The 24,937-nt window shown below is 39.7% G+C and overlaps 1 protein-coding gene across 6 annotated transcripts in view; it reads right to left on the bottom strand.

Moving 5' to 3' along the window:
• Myo1b (myosin IB) overlaps positions 1-24,937 on the bottom strand; it is a 150,902-nt gene that overhangs the window by 96,984 nt on the left and 28,981 nt on the right. For all 6 annotated transcript variants that reach the window (XM_048808199.1, XM_015481163.2, XM_015481165.2 and 3 more), the window contains one exon: positions 22,968-23,083. In XM_048808199.1, coding sequence (XP_048664156.1) covers positions 22,968-23,083 — 116 coding nt within the window. The remainder of the gene's footprint in view (positions 1-22,967; positions 23,084-24,937) is intronic.

The following is a 24,937-nucleotide window of genomic DNA, read 5'->3' as shown; positions in this document are numbered from 1 at the left end:
TGACTTTATTACAAGCACCTAAATCCGAGAAATACTTATCCCAGGAGAAGTTACTCTAAAACACTTGAATCACCTGTAGGACTGTGCTGAACTTAAGATTTACTCATAAAAGTGAAAAGAACGATTTCAAGTTCTCAGAGTGCTAATATTTTTCACTGTTGTTCCCTACAGTGCCACTTGGCATGCCTCTTTCTGTGTTGATTATAGAAAAATTCTGAGATGCCCGAAGGGCCAGGATAGAGGGGAAGAGAGATAAGGGAAATAAATCAGTTAATGACTGGGATTCAAACCAACAAAAAACTATTCCACATTCCTCAACAAATGTCGAAACCTTTACTCAAATCCCAGGTGAAGGAACCACCAGGCACCAGTACATCCTGCTTACAACCCTAACCAGTCTGGAAGCAATGAGTACCTCTCCTAATGGATTGTTCTTCCACCAGAAAACATTCCTCAATTTGCATCCCTCCACCCCTCTTATCTACAGCCAGGGTAGACTCAATGCAAACAATTTATGTTTTCCTTCCCTGAATTCTCATTATAAAAATGTTCTTGGCTTCCGGGTCCAGCAGACACCTCCAACCCTACTAGCCTTGCTGTTAGTAGCTCGGGAAACTTGTCCCAGGGTAGGTCCTTTTCTGGATAGCATCTGTAATGGTTCAATAAACTCTTGAATTTCAGAGGTCCTTTGACCTCAAGAATTTTGTTTAACAGTGTCTCTTTTTAAAAATATTTTTTTAGTTGTCAATGGATCTTTATTTTATTTATTTTTATGCAGTGCTGAGAATTGAACCCAGTGCTTCAAACATGCTAGGCAAGTGCTCTACCACTAAGCCACAACCCCAGCCCCTTAATAATGTCTTTTGCTCTAACTCTGAAATACACATTCTAACATACTTCACATCCACAGCTCAAATAGTTAGATTATACAGTAAAGTCAACCTTTCAAGTTTACAATATTCACATGAAAACTGCTGTACATCATCTAACTGATTGTCTGGGGCACCTGCCAGGTATACAGGATACAATGATGCAGGCATCACAGCTTCATCTTAGTAGGACAGGACGCAGGAGGGCCATCCACGACGGAAAACACTGTGCTAGAGACCTGGTGTACTGCCAGGTACTACAGAGGTGCAGAGAGAGAGATCTGGTCAAGGTTATCACAGGGGCATGGGGTAGAGATGGCATTTAAACTCAAAACCCAAGGACTTACGCTTTGGTTAAAAAACAAACAATACACAAAGGAAAGGGAGTGTAGTATTGAAAGGTTATCAACTTAAAGCTTTGTTTTAAAGCCTCATGGGACTGTCCAAAGGATGGGTATAAAGTTCCCTGTTCAGTACCTGAAATGCAGCAGGGACTCAATAAAAGACCAAATTTAGCTCCCTAGGAGCTAAACTTGTGGGTTTTTATTATAAAATCAAGGTCACAAAGCTATTAACATTTGGGAGAACCAGATCAGCAGCCATTTCACAGAGTGGCTACAAAATTCAATTACATAAACAAATATAAAATGAGATGCCTGAATAAACAGATGCATGTAATGTACATATATAAATACACAGACCACTGTGTCTACACCACAGTGTCTGGGTTTGCATACATTTTTGCAGAGAATGGAAAATGAATTGGAAAAATAATAAGAACAATGCTGAGTCTTCCTGGTTAACAGCTAAATTCACATCGAAATACTGTAAAGGAGGAAACATTCTGGAAATATTTATCAGGCAAAGGAATACAAAGGATATCACCTCTATAGACTCCAGTGGCAGTTTGAACTCATTATTGTGATCCAACTAGGTGTTAATTTAATTATGTGAGGACAAGTCATTTGATCTCTGTGGCTAACTGAAAATAACAAACTTACTCAAAAGCATGAAAGAAAAACTGGCTGAGGGAAAAAAAACTTTTTTTTTTCCCATAAAAATTTTGTTTTTCTTCTTTCTTCCAGGCCATCTAACACCTTTCAAATCCACCCCTTCCCCCATCATCAGCTCTGTCGTCGGCTTAGCTGAGTCCCTCAATTCTGGCCTTCAGTAATCTCTTATTGGGGTTTTCTATTCCCAAGCAAGACATCTGCACAAGCCAACTTGAAGCAACACTTTCAAAATACACAGGCATTGCTTTCATTGCCACAGCTCTTCCTCCATTCCCAATTTTGTCCCCATTGTGGCCAGATTTAACTTCTGGTTTTTAGGTACTTCTGCAATAAAATTTGTTAGAACTCAAAGCAAGGTTGCATCAGTTTTGTCCCCCCAAAGCTACAGTTCTAAGGAGCACTCTGATGTTATGTGGAAAGTATTTGTTTTGCTTAGGCACAGCAAGAAGTGTTAGCAGCACGTCTGAGGCTTTTCTAGGCAGTCTGGACTGGACTGCAAGGATCCTAAGGTGGCCCAGTGGCTCCCTTCCCCCACACCCATGTTTTACTATATACCTATTGAAATAAGGCTTGCAAATTCAGGACATACACACAAAAAAGTAGAAATTCTTCCTCTAGGTTTACAAATAGGAAACAAATAAGTTTAATTATGACAGAGCCAAATCCATGTCTGTCTTTTAAAGACAAAATCAATTACTTGAGGGTAAAAATCAGAGGATTGGGATTCAGACCATCAAGAAAGAAGTCCCCTCAGAGAATGAACAGGCTCCTGGCCTAGAGTGACTGACAGCTTTCTCCAAGAGGACCAAGTGTGGTCAACGTAGGACCATGGGATGGCTTCTCCTTATGCAAGAGAATAACCCTCCTCTTGCAAGGGGATCTCACTTCCATTCCCTCCTTTACCCCAGTGTCCTTCCTAGTCCCCACACTAGGGAAGGGGCTTCAACACTAAGGTAAGGGAAGCTCAAGATGCCAGCTCTGTTCTGCACATTATTTGGTTACTAGTTACTATTTTTAGGGTGTTTTTTTTTTAAGCTAAAATGGCTTCAAATTGGCCACCTAGAAATTATTAAACCAAAAGCATTATATGCAACTCTGCCTGTAGGCCTCCTTCCTTGCCCTCCTCTCCCTCCTTACTGGAGTTACCCTGAAACACCCAATAAGGTTGTTCCTTCCTCCAGGTTTCCCTGGTTCTCCAGCACTCCCTGGCAGAGCCTGGCTGAGACTGGAAACAGGGGATGGGCAAACAGACACACTTTAAGCTACACTGCTGCTTGGGCAAGACTGAATGCCGATACACAGAAAGTGCTATGAATACAAAGGGTTTCAAATAACTCTAGCGTGGGTCCTTTACATAGCAAGTGCAGCTCCAAAAGGAATCCAAATTTGGAGTAGTCTAATCATCCACTTGAAGGTTTTTTAAGTCATATGAATATGCCTGCAAAGTAACCATAAGAAAATGAATGAGTAGAAATACCATATAAAGGGTACATATATATTTGAAAGAAAGAAGCACTTGAATCTAGAAGTAGGTAGTGACATTTATCACTACACATCAGTAGGGGAAAGGCATTTGATAAAAGACCTTGGCCACAAAGACAACCAAATTTTTGAGCAACAACTTACCCACTTGAACTAAGAATTTTAGAATAAAGAAAAGCCTAAAAGCCAGCAATAGTCCTCCCAGTGTAGGGGAGAGAGAGATGTTGGATAAGCAGCCTTACACCCAGAGGCTCTCTAGAAACGAAGCTATGCACAGAACCTGTCCATGTTTTCAATACAGGACATAAAGCTCAATGCAAGTTTACATCTTCAATAAGAAAGCTGCCTTTCAGTATATCCACACCAATTTCTGGTCACCCAAGAAGGTCAAAACCAGGCAAGCTGCCCTTAGACAGAAGCCTATCTTAAGAAGGTTCATTTCCCAACCTGTGTGTAAAGTTTATAAAGAAGCAGAGCCCTTGCCAGAACCAGCCAACCATCTTTCCAGGTTCATCTCTGGTGAACTTCTTGCCTGTCACCTCATTCTAGGAGTCCCTGACCTGTATCCTTGATCTAATAAGTGAGACAGACTTTTTTGGTTTAGTTTCTGTTCCTTGAGCAAACGAGTTACAATGCTCCATCTGAGTGTCTAGCATGATGCCTGGACATGTGGTATATGCTCAGAATATATTGCTAAAATGAATCCTAACATTGTCCTCTCTCATTTCAAGCAAGAAAAAAAAAATCAACCAAATTAATTTATGACATTTTCAAAGTCTATGTTTGCTTACCAATTTTGGTGATTTTACAAATAACCAAATAAAGGAGAAATCCAAAGAAATATTATTTAAGTGTACATATGTAGGTGCACATTCATTTGTTTAGAAAGAAAGACCTCTATGGGTTTAAAATACTCAAAAGAAGAAAGTTTTAAAAGAAGTGGCTTCGATTTTAAACTCTTTAGCTAAATTCTTTATTTAGGTAAATTTCTTAGGATTCGGCAATTTTCCCTAATGCTAGCGTACAAAAAATTCTATTTGAAGACAGAGGCCAAGAGTCACATAAAAACCACTTTTTAAAGGTGGTCAAAGTATAGTTACGTTTATACCAGTGAAATTTTAGGATCCTGCTGATTCTTGAACTAGGGAACAAAGGCAATTAGAGTCACCTTCAGATCTGGCAAATGAGAGTAATCTTGTTGTTACCCTTCCTATAGTTCCCAGCTGACATGCCCTCTCCAAAAAAAACAGTCACTTCTCCAGGTTCCCCTTGAGCAAATGATCACTTTTATCCTAATTTTCTTCTTGAGTTCTGTAGCCAGTATTTATTGAGTGCCTATAATCTACTAGCAACTGTGCCCAGTATGTCAGGGGACATGCAAATGAAAATAAGGCTTGGGTTCAAGGGCCTCTCTTATCAGTCCTCAAGAGTACCCATCATAGTCCACTTCCACCTATTCTCAGCAAAAGACCTTCTCTATTAAAGAAGGATTAGAGTTTCGATGTTCTGTATTGATGTTCTGAAGACGTATTTTTTGCACCAAGAAAATTAATGAGACTTGCAGAGTGGGGTACTCAAAATTTATGGATAGAGAATAGATTTTCAAAAACTCCAATACATTAAATCTTTATATCCTGAGTCCCTAAGAGACGGCCTAGAAAAGCTGCAGTGACAACCCTCTATTCCGTACTCCTAGGTCTTCCTAGATCTGATATGCTGTTGAATCCAACCAACTTAGTGGTATGTCCCAGCAAGTACCAGAAGACCCTCACTAGAGTTTTCTATATGCCAATAATAGGCTTAGTAATAAGGGAGAAAATCTGCAGAGATTTGCAGGGGGTGGGGAGATGGACCCTATCTTTGGAGGTTTCAGAACTGAATACTTACTAAAGAGAGAATTCCCTTCAATTTTCATGAACAGTTAACTAGGTAATTTAACTCCTAAAATGACTCTGTCAATGGTTCCCACCTTGTTGCTTAATAATAAAAAAGAAACACACAATTGCTCTCTTTAATTATGTATACTTCAAATACCTACTGATTGAGAAAACAATCTCTGCCATAGCTCCCCAGCCCAAAGAGGGGCAACCAGGACTATGCCTAGTTAGCTGCTGGATCACCACCATCAACCAGTTCCAGTCTAGAGAAATTTGTATTTGTCATATGCCTTACGACCCACAGACATAAGAGGCCATCAATTTCAAAAAAGCCTTTGTAGTTTCCAAAACTGACACAGCCTATTACTCATTGTATTTTACATCTGAGCCAAGTGTGGTGGTGGCACATCTGTAGTCCCAGGTACTCAGGAGGGTTGGGGCAGAAGGATCCCTTGGGCCCAGGAGTTTGAGGCCAGCCTGGCTAAGCCCCATCTTGAAAATAAACAAACAAATAAAATTAAGGATCTTTTATTAGCAATAGAGTATGGATTCTATAGGCCCTTACCACAGAATATAGCTTCCAATGATCTGAAGACCCCTTTTAATCTAAGCCCAATTATAAGAAACAGGAAAAAAAGAAAAAAGAAAACCCTCACAGAATTAAGAGGCACCTGAAGGAAAAACTATAATCTTCTTATCCTTGTTTTCTTCAATCAAGTCAAGCCATCGATAAGCCAGGCAATTGTACCAGTGGGTCTCATTCTTGGTGCACCCTGGAATCAGCTTGGCTTCATGCCTTTCCTCCTTCCCCACAGCTTCTGAGGGAATTCTGCAGTGGTTCTAGTACTTTGGTGTTATGTCCTCTGTTTCACTTTGACCTAAGAAGCTGCTATATAAAATGCAGTATTCCCTGCAGGGAAGTTTTGGGAGATGTTGTTCATGATGGTATCTGTCATATTCTAAGTCCCATAAGAGAGCTCTCTTTAAAACTTAACCAGCAAGGAAAACTGTGCTTCTCTCGAGCAAGCAATGTGCTTTGATCTCATATGCAAAAATAACTTTATAACTGATCATATTTCCCTTTTTATTTTGCCTACCAGGAAATGAAAAGTTCAAGTTCAAAAACAAGAGAGGAAGGGCATCACAGTATTAATTTTCACGTGGGTATCATCTATTTTTTAGGGTCCCTTTACTCTGGCTTTTCAAAGTTATTAATTCTTATTATATCAACTATAAAATGGTAAGTTACTTCCAGTTGATTATGAATGTAAGGGACAGAATAATTAGTCAAGACAAATAATGCAATTGGTATGACTAAAATCCATGTTTGGGGGGGGGGAGGGGAGATGGTAGAGGATGGACGTACAAGCCCCTTATAAGCATAGCAAAGACAATTTCCCAGAAAATTTTCATTGATTTACTTACAAGTGTAACATTCAAAACTATTAACAAATCTAGGAAAATCTTCAGTGTGCAAACAGACATGCACAGGATTACTAGAATAAAAAGACTATAGTTTAAAAATTATAGCACCAAGTCAAAGGTAGCATCCAAAACCTATTTCCCTGACTCATTTATGGAAACAGGGAGCCTTAATGCATGGCTATTGGATGGACTCAGTATCTACTTAAATTATCTGTATAGTCCAAATTCTATGCTTTATCCCCTAACCCACTGATTAACTACATAAAACCTCCCCACCTCTCCTGCAAAATACCCAATATTCTTCATATGTATTTATTCATGTTTGTTTGTTTGTTTTGAGACAAGGTCTCACTATGTTGCCAGGCTGGTCTCGAAGTCCTGGCCTCAAGTGATCTCTTGGTCACCTAAGTGCTCGGATTATAGGTCCCATGCCTAGCTTTTTTTCCTCCTTTACTGGAAAAAAGAAAAAAATCTAACTTTTCTAAAAATTTTTACTTCTTCACCTTCCCCCTCTAACTACATCCGTATTTGGAAAAGAAAATTTAATTAAAGTTGGCCTTAAACACAACTCTTAAACTCCTGAATGTAGAGGAAATTGACTTTTATTCACCACCCATCTGGGAAGAGCTAGATCCAAAAAAATTAACATTGCACTGGCTTAAGTTTCAAAGCTGGTTAGAATCATTTTGCCAAAATCCCCAATAGATGAATATGTGATCAATATAGAAAAGATCAGTATCTAGTTTTCTAAAATCCCAATATATATATACTGTTTCCAAGAAAATCAATAATAGGGGAACTGAACCAAAGATAGATCTTTTGTAAAAACTATCAAGCATTTAGACACATCTTCAAATATCACATAATTCTAAGTAGGTCCATAAACAATAGTAACTAAATATGATACTATTAAAAGCTTTTACTAATAATAAACCAATAAGTTAGCAGTGTCTGTGCTGAACAGTAATTAGAAAAGGAATAACAGTAGAAAGGTTAGAAATGGATGAACAGTTTTACTTCTATAGGAATGCATTCAAATGAGATTAAAATGGAAATATAGAAATATATTGTGATTACTTATTGTAAGAAAAAAAGATCTGAAATAATTTAAGAGGACTATCTTTTAAAGTTATACTGCTAAACTCATGTTTAAGTTCATGCATAAGCTTGCTTTACACAGCAGCCATGAGTTGAATTATCCAATGGTAACCACACTACTGAAATTATCTAGGAGACAGGAGATGATGTAATATACCCACCAAGTTCCACTCCAATTCCCCCTACTCGGGCACAAGGCAAGACACACTTCCCAGCTTCCTTCACAGTTGGGCTGGGCCTATGTGACTATGCAATGGCCAGTGAACACGGCCTGACTAAGCTCTCTCTTCAGCTTCCACCATGATCTTGAAAGCCATGGGCCCAGATGAGGAGACAAGAAAAAACAACCTGGATATCTGAGTTGCCACATGGAGGAGAGTCTGAGGAAAGCCGGGTGACTCCCTTAGAATGTGCCATTAGCAAGAAACAACCTTTGCCATAGTAAGACCTGCTCATTACCCAACCATAGCCCTACCTTATTCTAATACATTTACTACATATTTGCTTGTTAGATCACAAACACTAATTAGCAGTCACCAAAGAATAGCTGAACACTAAAAATAAATATTTCCTGAGGACCTACTGTATACCTAACACTAGGCCTGTAAAATGAGGTAGGTATGACACAGAATGCCCAAGATGAGTCCCTGGATTATGAATATAAAATACTGGGATTTCTGTTCACATTTCTTTATTCATCATTTTTTTAAAAAAATGTTTTATTCCTGTTCTTATTTATTTCATAATGTACACAATACATTAAAATAGTGCTACCCGAAGTCAACTACAGATAAGCAAACATATTGAGTAGATTTTAAGACCACCAATCTTTTTTTTTTTTTCATAAAAAAATGACAGAATTTTATTTTCAATGTGAGGGGAAGAGGACACTTGGGCAAGGTGAGATTTCTCTTTAGGGAGAAGAGAAAGCATAAGAAAATCTGTGCAGCATTAATTAAGACCACCAATCTTAAGGCAACAAATAAGCATAATGCTATGTCCTTGCTTAAAGATGCTTACTCCTATGGAAACCAAATACTTAAACAGGTAACAATAAAATATGAGAGAGTATATAATAAGCTACCATATGACAGGATACAATCCATGGGATGAACAAAATGTGACAGGACCAACAAGTAGTCTTGGTACAACATGAAAGATGAGCAGGGTTTAGGCACATGGGGAAGAGGGGAGTGAGTGTCAACAGAAACGGGGGAGGGGAGATTGAAAGAATCAGCAGGTAAGAAGAGGTCAAGTCAAGTAAAACTTGCAAGTGAAAGCTGGCTATAAACTTCTGAAACTCAACTTCTCTATTTTCACAGCTACAATTTTTACTTAGGACTGATTTTAATTTAAAAGGTTATTCAAGATCAATGCCATCTATAAGAAAAGGTAAAGTCCTTAGATACAGAGCACAGCAAAGATTTTCAAGTCTTAAAATTCATTCATGCTCCCTAAACTATGCCTGCAAGACCATGCAGCATTGGCCATCACGTGACACCACTATAGTGAAAGTCATGCCACGAAAAGGAAGCAAATGTTCAAAGCATTATATGCCATTTTCTGTTTGTTTTAAGAAGAATGCCCAGCAAATACCCATACATGTTTCCACACTTCCTCCTTCCTTGTAGTTGGGTTCCAGGTAATGAGCAACCAGAGCCATGACTCAGCCACATCATGTAATCATATTTAGTAACACGTGTCTATTTTATAATTTATCTTTAACATCTTCTACTGCAATTTTTGTTAACATGTCTCTGTAAACCTTAGATGACACTTCCATTTTGAATGTTGGTTTCTATCCAAAGTACTACTTATATGAGCAAACTGTGCATAAGCCTCTACTACTAATAATAGCCAAGTCAATTATAAATACACATAGAAGCAGCAGCAACATTTTGTGGCCAAATGCGAGGTAGAGTATATGAGTAAGCGAATATGTCTCTTGAAAGCAACTAAAGCAATGGCTTAGAAACTAACAGAGCAATTCCTAAGGAAACATTCAAGAGTCTTTGTCAACCCATGTTTCATAAAAATATGGAAGAAGGAAGTGGGAATGGACCCCTCCAATCTTAAGCCTTATGCACTTCCCAAAGAAATTCATCATGCAAACCATCCAAATCTTCCCTGTATCCAGATGTTTTCCAACTTTTTATTGTTGAGAAAGACTGAAGGGGGAAAAAGAGTAGAAAAGATATACATACTAATTTATTACTTTATTGCTAAATTTCTGTGAAATTGGGCTAAGCCACCTATAAGGCTTGGGATATTCCTATTGTAATGTAGGATATTCTATTCAGATCTCAAGTTGACACCCATGCATCAAAATGTTGAACCTTATTATTCAAAGGGGAGGGTTCTACATGGAAAGGAATAGACATACTTTGTGTAAGTTGATAAAGGTTGAAATTGATGTACTTTGTATGAAATGTTCCCCCTCCTGAATAACATTATGATTCATCACTAATAGCAACTGGAGGTTTTGTTATAAAACATAGATGAATTAACATCTGTTTATACTTATAAGTTATTCCAACATTCAATCATTCATCACTCATTCATTAAAACATTGAATTTACACACATGGACATTTAGGTATTTTTAAAAGTCTGAAGAATTTTTCCAGTTGGTGACTGAAATGCAAGATGGTAATTTTTCCAGACACATAAGCTTGTAATTTTAAGTAATGCCCTTATCCAAACTCCCCTCCCATTACTTTAGAATAGTGTTCCTAATCCTTCAATCCTCCTGATGACTCAAGCAGACTGGTATTTGGAAGTTTTAATAAAATTAGAAATTACTTCTACATGTAGCTATCATCTCAATTCAATTACATTTTCCCTTTTCTAACACCTTGGTCCATTGTGCCATAGCCAAAACTAGTCTTTTCACGTACATTCCATAAAGCTAGTTATTACACTACAATGGCCACCTGTTTCAGAAACTCTTTCTTCAAGACTCACTGCAGGTGGCACCTTCAGAATCTCTAAACCCCCCAATTTTTCTGTGCTTCCAACTTATTTCTTGCCTTTGCAAGCACCGTTGGCCCTCTGTGTCATTCCCCATCTGTGGATTCAATGGAACTACAGATTGAAATTACTAGAAAATAAAATTGTACTGAACATGTACAAACTATTTTTCTTATCACTATTCCCTAAGTGATATAGTATCACAATAATTTACATGGCATTCGTATTGTATTAGGTATTATAAATAAGAGATGATTCAAAGAAAACTGGAGGATTGTGTGGCTTATATGCAAATGCTACACCCTTTAATATAAGGAACAGGTGGATTTGGGTATCCTGAGAGGATCCTGGAACCAATTCCCCATGGAGAACCCAGAGATGACTGTATGCTGTTACATTAAAATGACAGGCTTGGGTTGGGGTTGTGGCTCAGTGGTAGAGGGTTTGCCTAGCATGTGTAAAGCACTGGGTTTGTTCTCAGCATCACATATAAATAAATAAAGTCTACTGACAACTAAAAAGAAAATATTAAAAAAAAAAAAAAATAACAGGCTTATGTAGCCATACCCCACCCCCACAAAAGCTCCTTAAAGAGAGAGGCCATGTCTTCTACACAGTTTCCAATCAACAGCCCCCAAATTCATTCATTTGTGCAGCCAAAGACTTTATGGAGTGGTTGCCAGGCATGTTGTAGATCTATGGACATGTGAAACAAAGCCCCTGTCCTCATGGAGATAACACTCAAGGCAGGAGGTAAACAGAAACAAATGACCACACAGTGCAATGTCAGGTCATGACAAAGGCTGTGAAGAAAAGTAGTCTAGGAGTAATGAGTGACTGGGGCAGGGACTGCTACCTTAGGTAGTGTTTTCAGAGGTTTCCCTGACAACTGAGACATCTCCTGACTGAGGCAGGAAAGCACGCCAGCCCTGGGGGGAGGGGTGACGCCAGGAGCATATGGTGCGTCCTAGTAGCAGCAAGGAAACCAGTGTGGCCAGAGCAAGGTGCCAGGAAGTAAGAAATGCAGGCAGAGAGGGGACCACAGTCCAGATCCAGTGGAGCCTGGCAAACCACACAGAAGCCACTACAGGTTTCTGAGCAGCAAAGGAAAGCAATCTGGCAGGCACCTTTGAAAAAGATGGCTCTAGACAACTGTACCAACTCTGTCGAAGAACAGATGATTGGGAGGTGAGAGGGATGAGGAGGAGCCATCAGTAGAGCAGAAGCAAAGAGGACAGATAGGAGGCAAAGGACAACCACTGTGGCAGTGGAGGTAGCAAGGGAAGGTCAGGCCGGGATCACACCTGATGCTGGAATGGGTGTGGGGTGGGAGAAGGGGAAGAAAAGGTTTATAGAGTGAGTAACCCAAGGGTGGTGCTGCCACTCCCAAGGCCAGGAAAAGAGAGGGAGCAGGGCGATCCTGAGTCTGGCCTGAAGCATGCTGAGGTGTGTGTGCCATGTCCTGTGACATCCAGGGAGATGTCAAAAAGTTGAATGTGGCTGAGTCTCCTGCAGCTCCAGCTGGAGACCACCAGCACACCAAGGGCATTCAAAGCTCACAAGGCTCATGGAAGAGGTGCCTACAGAGGAGAAAAGGAAAAGACACAGAGCCGAGCCCTGGGATGTGTCAACTCAAGCATAAGAGGCACCTCCAATGCAGGGTGAAGAGGAGGCAGCCCTCAGGGTGGGAAAACAGAACAGTATGGAGGCCACAATGCCAAGGAGCTGGTCACGGTGTCAAACATCACTGATAATTAAAGGAAGAGGAGGATTCAAAATTGACCAGTGGGCAACAAGGATGATCTTGAAAAGAACTGTTTTAGTGAAATGGGAAAATGATTGCTTGATAACAGTGACTTTACTGTTATCAAAGGAGATAAATTGGGAAAAATAAGTGCACCCAACTTTACCACAGTTTTTTAATACAGGTAAACACACAATAAGCAGGGTGATAGCCGGGAAACTGGATTCAAGAGAAATAATGTAATGTGTATGTTGGTGGGAGTGGGAAAGGCAGAAAAAAAAGTTGATAATGTAGTAGAGATGGGAGAGCAGGCCTTGAGGAGTAGGGGTGGAGTGGGTGGGGTCCCTGCACACACGCAGGAGCTGGCTGAGATGGGAGCTGGACAGCCTAGTCTTCATAACATTCAAATGTTTACTGAGTTGTTGAATCACCTCTAGATATGTTTGGGAAAAGATGGCCCACTAATTTGGGTTTCTAAGATACCATATAGACAGTTCAATATGACCCTAGCTTCAAATGAAGCTAACATTCAGGCATTCAGGTCAAGCTTTCTAAGACGACTCATGAAAAACATATGCACAGTGTGAGTATACTATGTATACAACCAGAGATATGAAAAATTGAGCTCTATATATGTAATAAGAATTGTAATGCATTCTGCTATTATATATAAATTTTTTAAAAAGAAAAAAAAAATGCATGCACATGTATGAACCTTGTTTCAGATTCCCAGCACAGAGCCCTTAAAGCCTTTGGAATTTCCTGAGTAATAGGAGCGTCTTTATTATTCATGAAAAGGCCCGTTTCACCCATACCTGAGGTTAGGCTAACAAGGTGACTCATCATGAAGCCTCTAGGTATCTTCAGGACGGAGGTGTTCACCAGAAAGCCTAAGCCTATGACTAGAAGGTGAGCACGTTCACTTACCAGAATGGAGTCCTGGTGGATGAACACACTGATGCACTAGGGAGGTGGCACACCTAGAGGGTGTGCAAGCTTTATACCCACCCCACCCCCAAAGTGGCCTGCGCCTCTCTTCCATGTGACTGTTCCTGCCTTGTGTCCTTTAGATGTTAAGTGTTCTGTGACTTGTTCTATCCAATTCTCAAAACTGAAACCCTTGAATTTATGGTTGTCGGGACGGAAGTGTGAGTAGCCAGGGCACTCCATCTGTGGCCAGCATCTGAAGTGGGAGGGAGCCTCTGACCCGTGAAGCCTGTGTTAACACTGCATAGTTAGTGTCGCAGGTGGTGACCAGTTAGACATCCACTTGGTGTTGGAGAATTTATTAGTGTTAACAAAAACCATACACTTGGTGTCAGAAATGATATTAGAAAACACACATCTATGGCAAAAGGGCAAAAGGGAAGTCCAAGGAAACTGATGACAGCAGTCAATGTCTTGATGCTGAAATTTAAATTGAAGCAATGAGAAAACAGAACTTAAAAAACCCGTGCTTCCCTAAAAATAAATACAGGTATAACCAATAACTCTTAAATGCAGAAAAGGGGTGGAGGGCAGTACCTGGCGGGTCTGATTTGCTTCCCAAGCCATAAACACCTTAAGAGGAAGTTTCGATCAAAGCAACACAGCCCATGCATGAACTCAGAGCCAGGGACAGCTGAGCATGAGTTAATAATTACCTTAAAAATAAAACAACTGTATGATAAACTCATACACCAAAGAGGGAGTCAAATTTTAACTGAAACCCTTCAGAAGCACACATGGAAAACTGTAAACAGCAAGTGCCTGAGCACAAGCAGAAGGGGTCCAACCTACCGTCTGTAAGCCTACCGTCTTCCCCAGTCCAACCAAAACCACCCTCACCACAGTAGGAACTGGAACAGGGAGGTGCAGGCAAGAAGCCCCCTACTCCAAGACCATACCACACCCTTCCAGGTACCCACTGTGTTACAGAACCCATAGGGTTTTCCTCGGATATATCTCCCACCCCAGATAAGCTTTCTGTCCTTGTCCCTTTCAGGTCATAAGTAACTCTTGCCCTGTGTCCTCAGAGAACAGTCCAAATTCCAAGGCTGACCTTATAGCTCCTTCTGCCTGCTTAGTACAAATTCTGAGCACACAAGCTCTTCCTGCCCAGGCCTGGCCTTCCTCTTCTATCTCGTCTCCCCCTCCCTAGTATGCACCCTGTGTTCCACCTAGGGAACCACACAAATTTAGATCTCCGACAGGCCCTGCTGTTCTGTCTCCCTACACCTTCACATCTGCCATACCCTCTGCCTAAAACATTTTCTCCCAGCTCATCACATGGCTCACCCGCTTACTCCTCAAGGAAGACACTGAACTATCACAGTCTCAATACGGCATTGCCTGGCTACCCTAATCAAATAGTACAGCACACGGCCCTCATGCCCCTTCCCTTCGCTTCTCCATAAGCACTTGGCACTACCTAAAATATCATTTATTCCATTTACTTCTCTTGAATGTTGTTGTCCACTGTGCTATAACATAAGCCAGTGGAGCCAAGATTTCCTCCCATTTTATCCCTAGTAGCTACACTAGTGTCTGGCATACAGTAGGCACTCAAATAATGTATGCTGAATGTTGGGTCAACATTCTTCCCTCTGACTGGGAAATTCTTTCCTGGGCTTGGAATCCTATTCCTCATCCATGAAATAAATTCATCCTTCAAAGATTGTCCATCAATCCACTGTCCTGTTTCCTCACACCTTCTCCACAGGGGGCTGTACCATTTACTGCCCACATTCACTCCATGGTATAATTAGCAATCACACTGGCATGACCGGAAAAACCAGAACATGACCCTGCCTTTTTTTTTTTTGGGGGGGGGGGTGCATTTCTCTCCCTTCTGAAGTTATTTATGTAGTGGTCTGGCTCCTGCACCAGGCTGTGCATCCATAAAGACAAATTCATATCCTCAGTACCTCACAAATGTTGTGGAAGTTTAAACATGTTTATCAAAATGAATAATTACTTCCTCTTGGGGATTTCAGATCCCAAAGATAAGCTAGAGCTGGGAGGAAGCAGACCCTGGACCATGGGGGAAGCATCACGTATGTGATGGCCTGGTACATGGGGCCCTGTTCCCCTTTACAGGAGTTTCTGCCCCTGTGACAGACCCAGGCCCATCCTTATTTCCCCAGTCTCCTGAGTATGGGCCCCATACTCACTTTATGGGGTTCTGTTTATCATCCCTGCATTATGCCAGGCTCTGTCCAAACTGCTACGTGTTCCCTTTACCCTATTACCTGGTCCTACTGCCACACAAAGCAGGGCAATAGGGGTGGGGGGCAGCTTCTTCCCCATCCTCCCTAAGCACGCCCTTTCTCCTGCAGGGCTCCCCAAGTGTATTCCAACTGTAGTTCTATTTTCCAGGGATTAAATATTAGTCTAACCCTTTTCAGGGCCGTGGCCTCCATGCCACTCCTCTGCCTGAAATGAATCTTTTCCAGAATATTATAGGATTTCTCAGGGCCTGTCAAAGACCAGGAGTAACATTCTGGCAGGAAATGGCCTATTTTGCTCAGCCCCAAACTTTGCCCTAAAGATCGCATCACTGCAGTTATCATGTATGCTGATGAGAACATGAGCTTTGCTTACAAATAGCCTTTTCAAAATAAATTCTCTCAAGTCTGAGATAGGCATTTGGTGAGAAAGGCTATTACTTCTCATTAGGAGCCTAGAAATTAGAATTCTGAGACTTCCTAGACACACCAGAAACACAAGGAACACATGTATTATTACATTACAGAGATTTTCATGATAAAAAACATTAGGCTGGGACTGGGGTTGTAGTTCAGTGGCAGAGTGCTTGCCTAGTATGTGTAAGGCACTGGGTTTGATCCTTAGCATCACTTTAAAAATAAACAAAGACATTCTGTCCCTCTACAATTAAAACCAAAAATTAGAAAAAAAAAAAAAAATTAGGCTGGCACTACACCAACCTTCCTTCTTTAGTTGAAGAAGCTTCGTAATCTGAAAGTGAAATCAGCAGAGGTCTCTTTCTGCCAAGAGACTATATTCTAAAAGAAGCTACTCTGAAATAACCCCAATGAAGCAATATTCTCCCGGGAATACATGTTTAGGAGTCAAAAGCGGTAAATTCAATTCATGGAGCATTTATAGAAGCTGAGTATGTGCTAGGCCCAGGGATATTTTCCATCAAGAATCATGAGTCAGGAAGCTTTCAAGTGAGCAGTTGAACTCCCTCACCACATGGACACTGCACTGCTGAAATGAAACGCATCGCTCTGAGTCAAGAAGTTTTATAATCCATAGATTAGAATCCAGAATCAAACAAATATCCCCAAAGACAAAACACCTGCCTTCTGCTTATTTGAACCCATGATGATTATAAATGGGAAAGGACCACGTTGTTTCCAAGATGCGTTATTACACAAGATGTTAATGTTAGGTGTCTCAGTTGGGAAATAGGTCAGAGTTCTGATTCCCTCCTGCACAGGTTACTCATGCAGGTTAGAGACAAGAGTGATTGCAGACCACAACCCATCCTCTACTGACTTGGATTACTTCAGAGACTATGGCTCCAAAGGTTGTTTTATAAGAATACCACTGAAAATCACTTTTTCTTTCACCAAAGTCTCCCTTCCCCTGGTCTTCCTTTTTTCCCTGATAGTGTGAACAATCTTGGCCTCTGAACACTTCAATCAGAGTATTATCTCCCTAATGAAGATGAGAATTTTGCTTGCTCACTGCTGCATTCCAGGGCCCAACGGGGTTCCTAGCACATGGTAAGCTCTCAGTAAATACTGGCTCAGTAAATGAATGACTTTTCCAAGGCAGTAAGTAAAAAGCATGCTAGAGGAGAAAGCATAAAACACTTCTCTGCACATGGTGTTTTGGGAGATACTAGATCAATTGAAGACTCACCTATTCCAAAAGTAAAATGAGAAATAGTATAACAGCCTCCAGAACATCACATCAACACATATAACACACCTTTCAGACAGTACTTTCACACAGGCTACTCAAGCAACCTCTACAAAAATGCACTATCTAATTGTCACTAGAGTTCCTAAAGAATCACAGTTTTATTCACAGACTGTCTTATTCTCTGTATTGTAGAGAAAAATATTTGTTATATAACAATGCCTAGTCTTCAGCCCTGGACCCTTAACCTAAGCTTTCTGTATACCCAACCATAGCACTCATACATTTTGAGATATAATCAGAAAAGTTCTTTACGACACTCATCTGGTTCTCCTTGAATGCAGGACTCAACACACAAGCATTCTAGCAATGTCACTCTACAGGCTATGGCATGTGGTCCTGCAAAACCAGTGTCTACAAATTTAAAGGTTAAAATTTCCAGAGACAGAGGCCTCATGTCTGGACAACTGACATTAGCAACATCCAAAATCCTCCCACTAATTATTTTCCCATTTTTATGTAAGAGTAACCAAAATTTTTTCAACTCTTTAAGTCATTTTTCAAAGTTTTCAAAATTTATTGGTGGAGTTTTTCATTTACAAAAATGGAAAGACTGCTTGCTTCAAACAGTGCTTGAAACCCCTAATATAACATGACTGCCACATTATAGACTAATTTAAGACGGAGTCAAGCTCTCTCCTGCACTGTGACTGCCAAGTAGGATTGGTAGCAGGCGCCATGATATATTCTTCCTTCTAGTAGCAAGTTCCTCCAACAAGCACGCAGACACCATGAACAAACTGAAACTGCAAAATATACTTAAAGAACAACATAAAAATAATATTTTAACTCATTTTTTTAACAAAAATTCATTATATTATCTTTTTTTAAACTCCTCAACATCCTAACAAGAAGGTTTTACTGAACTGTCAAATATGAGATAATACAGGCCACATGGAATGAAAAATTATTCAAAATCCCTTTTGTTATACAGTTCCTGAGCTCTTAAAAAAAAAAAAAAAAAAAGGAGTGGGCTGAGGCTACACCAATCTAAGGCAGTTCTGACTGAACCCATTTACTAAGTTGTCTGAAATATACAAAGTCCTTCCTGGGATAGATTTTTCTTTTTGATTCTTATTTTTAAAGAATTTAAAAATCACACTGGAGAGACATTCCTTACCCAATTAGAAAACATACTGTAGATTCTGCCATATTTCCCTGAGGACCCCACCCAGTGATATCATGCTCAAAAGGTGCGGGTGTGCCTACAAGAAGACATGAATCTAGAGAAAGGAAGGGAGCCCCACAAAGAGCTGGATATCTGGGGGACCAAATATCTCACAAATGACAACAGAAATGTTTGTGAAAGAAATTTAAGAAACCATTCTCTCTTTATATCACTCATTTGTACATTTCTACTATCTGAAAGGCATGTAAACATTTTTTTAATTATCTGAAACTTAAAGAAAGATAAATGTGGGATACCTTCAAATACATGAATTATAAGGAAACTACATGCTTCTACAGACTAACAGTGAACAACATCTCAAATCAAATTCCAAATGAAACCTGGAATAACTGGCAAAGTTTTCAAAGTCTGAGCATCTGGTAAGTTGTTTTCTATTCAAATTAAAATCAAACTCTTGAAATGGTTAAAGTTAAGATGTGTTAAAAGTCTTTTGTCATCTTATCCCCTTATATCAAAAAACTCCTATCTGATAATGCCAGGCTGGGTGTTATTAGGGAACCAAGCTAGCACTGACCCTGTTTCTCCTGTTTCAATATACCATCAAAGAAGGATATTCACAAATAGTAATGTAGGAAGATACATTAACAGAAGTAGACAATGTCCCACCAAAGAGGAGTAAGTGGTGAGAAAGAGCTTGTAAAAATACTGGAATATTATTGAGATGATATTATTATTATTATTATTATTATTACTGAGATAACATGAGAATACCCTCATAGCTTATTATTACAACTAATATAATTATCGTTGTTAACAGCCGCAGCTATCCCTTACTTCAGGATTATGGCAGATTCCATAACAAGCACTTCACATACACTGATAATTTCACAATCTAAGTATCAAAGAGATATTTATCTCTCACAAAAATCCTATGAGTTAATAATTATCTTCCCATTGACAGAGTATATCACTTAACTTCTCTAAATTAAAGCCTCTTCAAGAAATTTGCTGAAGATTACAAAACTCATAAATGGGAGACAGCTCTCCCATTTACACTCCAAGTCCTATTCCACAGAGTCTTACTGACCTCTTCCCAAATTCCAGGGCTACCAACACCCTGTGAGCAAATGCTGACTCCACAGGTGAGGCTGACATCAGTCAGATAATCCCTCCAGCAAATGCTACACTCTGACAGATCTGCGTCAGCAGGGCAGAGGTGAGGGAAGGTTCTTCCCAGAGCAGGTTTGAAGCCATCTGAGCTCTGATGGAAGAGCAGCAGCTGCTTTGGAGCAGAAGACAGGAAAAGCCTTCCAGACAGGAGACCCAGAAGGCAGAGACGCTGTGGTGAGGGGGCATGTGTGAGGCTGAGCACTAGAAGAGTGAAGGAAGATGGAGACCAGAGTGACATGAAGCTGACAAATTTCGATGCATTAGGTGCAATTTTACCTTGCTCACAATGTACAATGTGCTGCAGGCCACGGTACAGAGCTTATCTTTGTCCTCAATACAATGAGAATTCATTTTATTTTACTGCTGGTGACAGTTTTCTTTGGAAGGTGTACCAGGGTAGACCTGCCACTTTGCCTCTTATAGGAATCTTTCAAGGCAGAAATAAAAAGTAGTTCCAAAGCATGAACTACTTTTTTTCTAGACTAGACATCTATTACACATCTAAACATCCCTAAACTGGAGATTTGAGCTGCAAATGAAGTATGGTTTGTGGATTAGACTCTGAGAGTAAACTGAGGCATAGTCAGTTTCCTTGGAGGAACTGGGGTGCAGAAGCATAGGCAACCCAAGTATAGAGGAATGTAAGCACACAGCACATGGCCCTGCCATGAAAATCTCAAGAGCCCACTTTCAGATTCACACCCAAGCTCCACTCCCATCTGCTATGTGGCTTTAGATAAATTACTTGGTCTTTCGGTAACAATTTCTCCATTTGTAATAGCATCTACCTCACAGAATTATTTTCAGTGAAATAAGTTAAAATACATGGAGGATAGTAGGGTAGTAGCTTTACATAGCAAATATTCAATAAATGCCACAATTACTACTATTATTTATTATTATTATAAAGGATTATGATATGCAGTAAGCAGTTAAATAAGGGGGGAAAACTATAAATATACATCTGAGACAACATGCAGCATGTTCTCAAATTTGAACTGCATAAGAATTACCCAGAAAGCTTGCGGAAAATGTAGGTTCCTCACTTGTCAGAGTTAAGGCCCAGGAAACTGTAGTTTCCATGAGTCCCCAGGGGATTCTGACATTGTTACTCCAACCAACATACTCTAAGAAACATGGCCTCAACATGTGAAATTTAAAATAAGTGTTCAGACATCAAATAAGATGTTTCATTGCAAGATTCTAATAATAGGGATGACTTTATAAAGCTAATTTTCAGATTTTTTTTTTTAAGGCACGATGGGACTTGCAAAATCTACTTATAGAAAAAAATCTGAATAATCAGAATCCATTTGATCTGTAAAACATATAGCACTCAGTTTTTAATAACCATTTTCGTATATTACTTAAATCTTTACTTCCAAATCTAAATATCTCTCAGTGCTACATTATTAAGAGAAAATAAAAGAAACATCTACACAGTAGGGTGTGTGTGTGTGTGTGTGTGTGTGTGTGTGTGTATTGCTTAATCATGAGACCTTGTTTTTTTATTAAAAGTAAAAAAAGTCAATTTTCATCACACAGGAAAAGGAAAACTCTTTCTGCTAAGATACAACTAAGATTTTCTGCAGGTTTTCATGTTCATCCAGGGTTTCTCAGCCTCAGCACAACTGACACTGTGAACAGATAATTCTGTACTGTGGGGGCTGCAGTGTGCCCTGCAGGATGTTCAGCATCCCTAACCTCCACCCATGAGCAGCACCTTCCATCCTCAGTGTGAAAAGCAAAAATGTCTCCAGACATTGTCAAGTAGCCTCAGGACCAAAATCAGCCCTGCTTAAAAACTACTGCTTTCACTATAAAGACTCTGAAGGATGTCAGTTTAACCATTTTCAAATGCCATTCCAGGTTCTCAAGGACCAATCACTCCTTTCCCCAATCGAGACATCTTCCCAACATTTCCTCTTCAACATTTACACACACATGCATTTATACGTATTTCATGACATCATGGAGTTGTTTTCAACATGCCGTCTATTTTCAGGGAGAAAGGAAGATGCCATTACTAAAGGTAATAATGGTGATAATAATACCCTTGGAGACACTTGACCCTTCTCAAGGCAGTTTGGAATACACTAGTCCCAGCCCAGTATTCAGCAGCAGGTCCCAAATATTTTAAATCAACATTGAACAGTTTATCACAGAAAAGTGTTGTCTTCCAACACATCTCTGCAAGTCACCCTGGGTCTCTTGAAGCAACTGATAACAGCAAGAACATAATTCTTTACAACACCTGCAGAGGAGGGGGTAGGAAATGTTTCTGCCCAAGTAACAGCAAGAAGCCTGAGGCTCTCCATTCATTCCACAACTTGGCCCAACTTGGCATCTTGCTCTTTCATGTTCTTTCCACTCAATTGCGGATATGAGACCAAAAACAGTGAACAGATTCCTCTTGGAATCTGTTACATTACTTTAGAAATAAAAAGATTAAGATATTGTTCATGATGATTTTTGAGGATTCTCCTTCTAACTCTCTGTGAGACATTTTTATTTGAGGAATCAAAAGTTCTAGGATCTAAAAATGCACTTCTGCCGCTGAATCCACCAAGTCTAAGAATACTTCCCTTAGGGTTATTTTTCAGTCATTCAAACTAGAAGAAAAAACTTGAGTGGTAAAAACTGACAGAATCATTTCAACATCTCTTAAGCAAGTCAATGAAGAACTCACTTTGAAAGAACAGACAAAAGGAATCTACTGGCTTTATGAAGGAACTGTGTATACCCTCAAACCACCTCTTCAGAAAACTCACACAGGTGACTAACTCAGAGAAGAAAAGCCAGTGGCCTATTCCATGAAGCTGGTGAACAACATCCTTGAAGTTCATTACCATCTGAAGATACTGTTTGGCCCTTTTATCCAAATATCATCACACAACCCAACACTTGGGATCTGCCTTGACCCCCCCCCCCAAAAAAAAAAAAGATTTAAAAACTGCTGCTTGGGTTCTCTTAATAAACAATGCACATTCCAGTTTTATTTGCAAAACTAATTACCAGCAGCTGCTGCTACTTACACAGAATTTTTAACAGAAAATATTTTACATACTCAAGTATTCTGCCTTTTTAAAAAAATTTAAAATAAGGCATAACTACTAACTTCTACATTCCTTTAACTGGTCTAAAAAGAAAAAAATGATAAAATCATTTCCCTGAGACTCAAAGGAGACAGCTGCACACATCTGTCAACTACACATCTCGGCATTAAAAGAGAAATTTAGTGCTTTAACACCATACTTACATGTGTGGGCTCAGTTCATAAAAATTTCTATTTCTGTAATCTTCCACTTTCTCTGGAGAATAAATGGGCAAGGATCGGTAGGGGTTAACAGATATAACCACACTTCCAATATATGTCTGTAAAAGAAAGAATAAAATATTTGGATAAGTACACAGATGCATTCTAACATTTTAAAGTTTACTGTTATTTGATTCCATCCTTTTATAACCAATATTCTACTGTTTCACCATTGATTTTTGTTTTGAGTTTTGGGTTTGTTTTGGTTTTTTTGTTGTTGTTGTTGGGTTTTTTTGTTGTTGTTGTTTTGTTTTGTTTTTGGTACCAGGGATTGAACTCAGGGGTACTCAACCACTGAGCCACATCCCTAGCCCTATTCTTTTGTATTTTATTTAGAGAGAGGGTCTCATTGAGTTGCTCAGCGCCTCACCATTGCTGAGGCTGGCTTTGAACTCGCAATCCTTCTACCTCAGCCTCCCGAGCTGCTGGGATTACAAGTGTGCGCCACCATGGCTCAGCTCACATTTTAAGAACACTCTGAATCTCTGAAGATGGATGGTCAGTAATGTTTGTCCATTTTGCATTATTTATGGAAAGGATAGACTTATAGGTTTAAAAATACCTTTCAAAATAAATCTCTATATCAATTTATGATTCTGGAAAAGTGCTCTCCAAAGCCCTTGCCATGCCTGCCACAATTTTCATCACCAACAACTGCTAACTATAAGCAAGAGCCATGCCTTGACAGTGGGAAGCTGGTGTTCCCCTTCTTTTTCATCCTCCTGTTTCAAGCACTGGTGACCCAAGTTTCCCCTCCTCCCAATCCGCTCCCACACCCATAACTAACCAACAGGGTCCTCCCTTCCACACTGCCCTGTAAGCTTGTCAGTCTCTACAGTGGGCTCAGACAACAGACAATTCAGTATTAGAGTCACAGTTCTCCCTGGGAGATGTGAACAACATAATTTCATATTATACCTAATGTACTGCAATACGGGAATTTAAGCCTAGAATTTAAATGTACTTTTCAAAGGAAAGTAGGTTTAATGTCAAATTTACATGCAATGTGAAATTTAAATATTCTGAGAGATCAGTGCAGTATTTTAACAGACACAAGCAAACCAGAACACTATTTATCTTCCTTTCTCCTTCAAACTTAAATTCCTGGCAATGCAAGGTAGAATTTGGTCTAGTTCATTCTGTACAAGGCCTAGCAGAATGTCACAAGCGAGCCACCTACCAGGAAGCTCATCCCGGCAGTTCCACTTTCCTTTGTTTCAACATCATAAAGATAGTAGGAGGGGAAAAGATGCAATAAACGATATGCTTGATGAAGTTTTTGAAAAGCAAAAGAAAGAAGAGGAGGGTGGGGGGCTCAACTCCAACTTCCCCACCTCGCAGAGCAGGTTTACCAACAAGTCTTTCCACTATTGCCACCACTGGGATTCTAGGAAATGGAAATTAAACAAAATAGAAAACAAAGAAACTGTAGAAAAGTTCTGCTGAATTTTTGGAGCCTGGGTCACAATGATTTTTTGTTAGAGTCCCCCCAAACCTGAAGAACACAACATGCTTCCATCCTATGAGAACATATTCTTGGCAAGAACAGACAAAACTGCTGTTGTAAGGCAAAGTTTGTTCCCATGCAATGTTTTGTATTTACTTCTGACATTCTGTCATTAGGAACCATGAAAACAGAGGATGACCCCAAGTTTCCTAATTGACTGCATTTAATGAAACATTTCTGAAAAGTGAATGGTCCCCTCATATTCCAACCCTCCTGGACAGGTAGATGGGAAATGCTTAAGACAGAGTAACCATCTTAATAGCTTCTAAAACATCAGATTTAGTTAACTGGTAGATATTAAAGGAACATTCGCTATTCCTTTAATATCTATTGACTAAAAGATGAGCCTTTTAAAAAAAATTTTTTTTAGTTGTAGATGGACATAATACCTTTATTTTATTTATTT

The sequence above is a fragment of the Marmota marmota genome, unplaced genomic scaffold, assembly GCF_001458135.2.
Source record: "Marmota marmota marmota unplaced genomic scaffold, marMar, whole genome shotgun sequence".
NCBI lineage: Eukaryota > Metazoa > Chordata > Mammalia > Rodentia > Sciuridae > Marmota > Marmota marmota.
The sequence above is the reverse complement of the archived record's forward strand: the minus strand, read 5'-3'. Positions and strand labels throughout refer to the sequence as shown.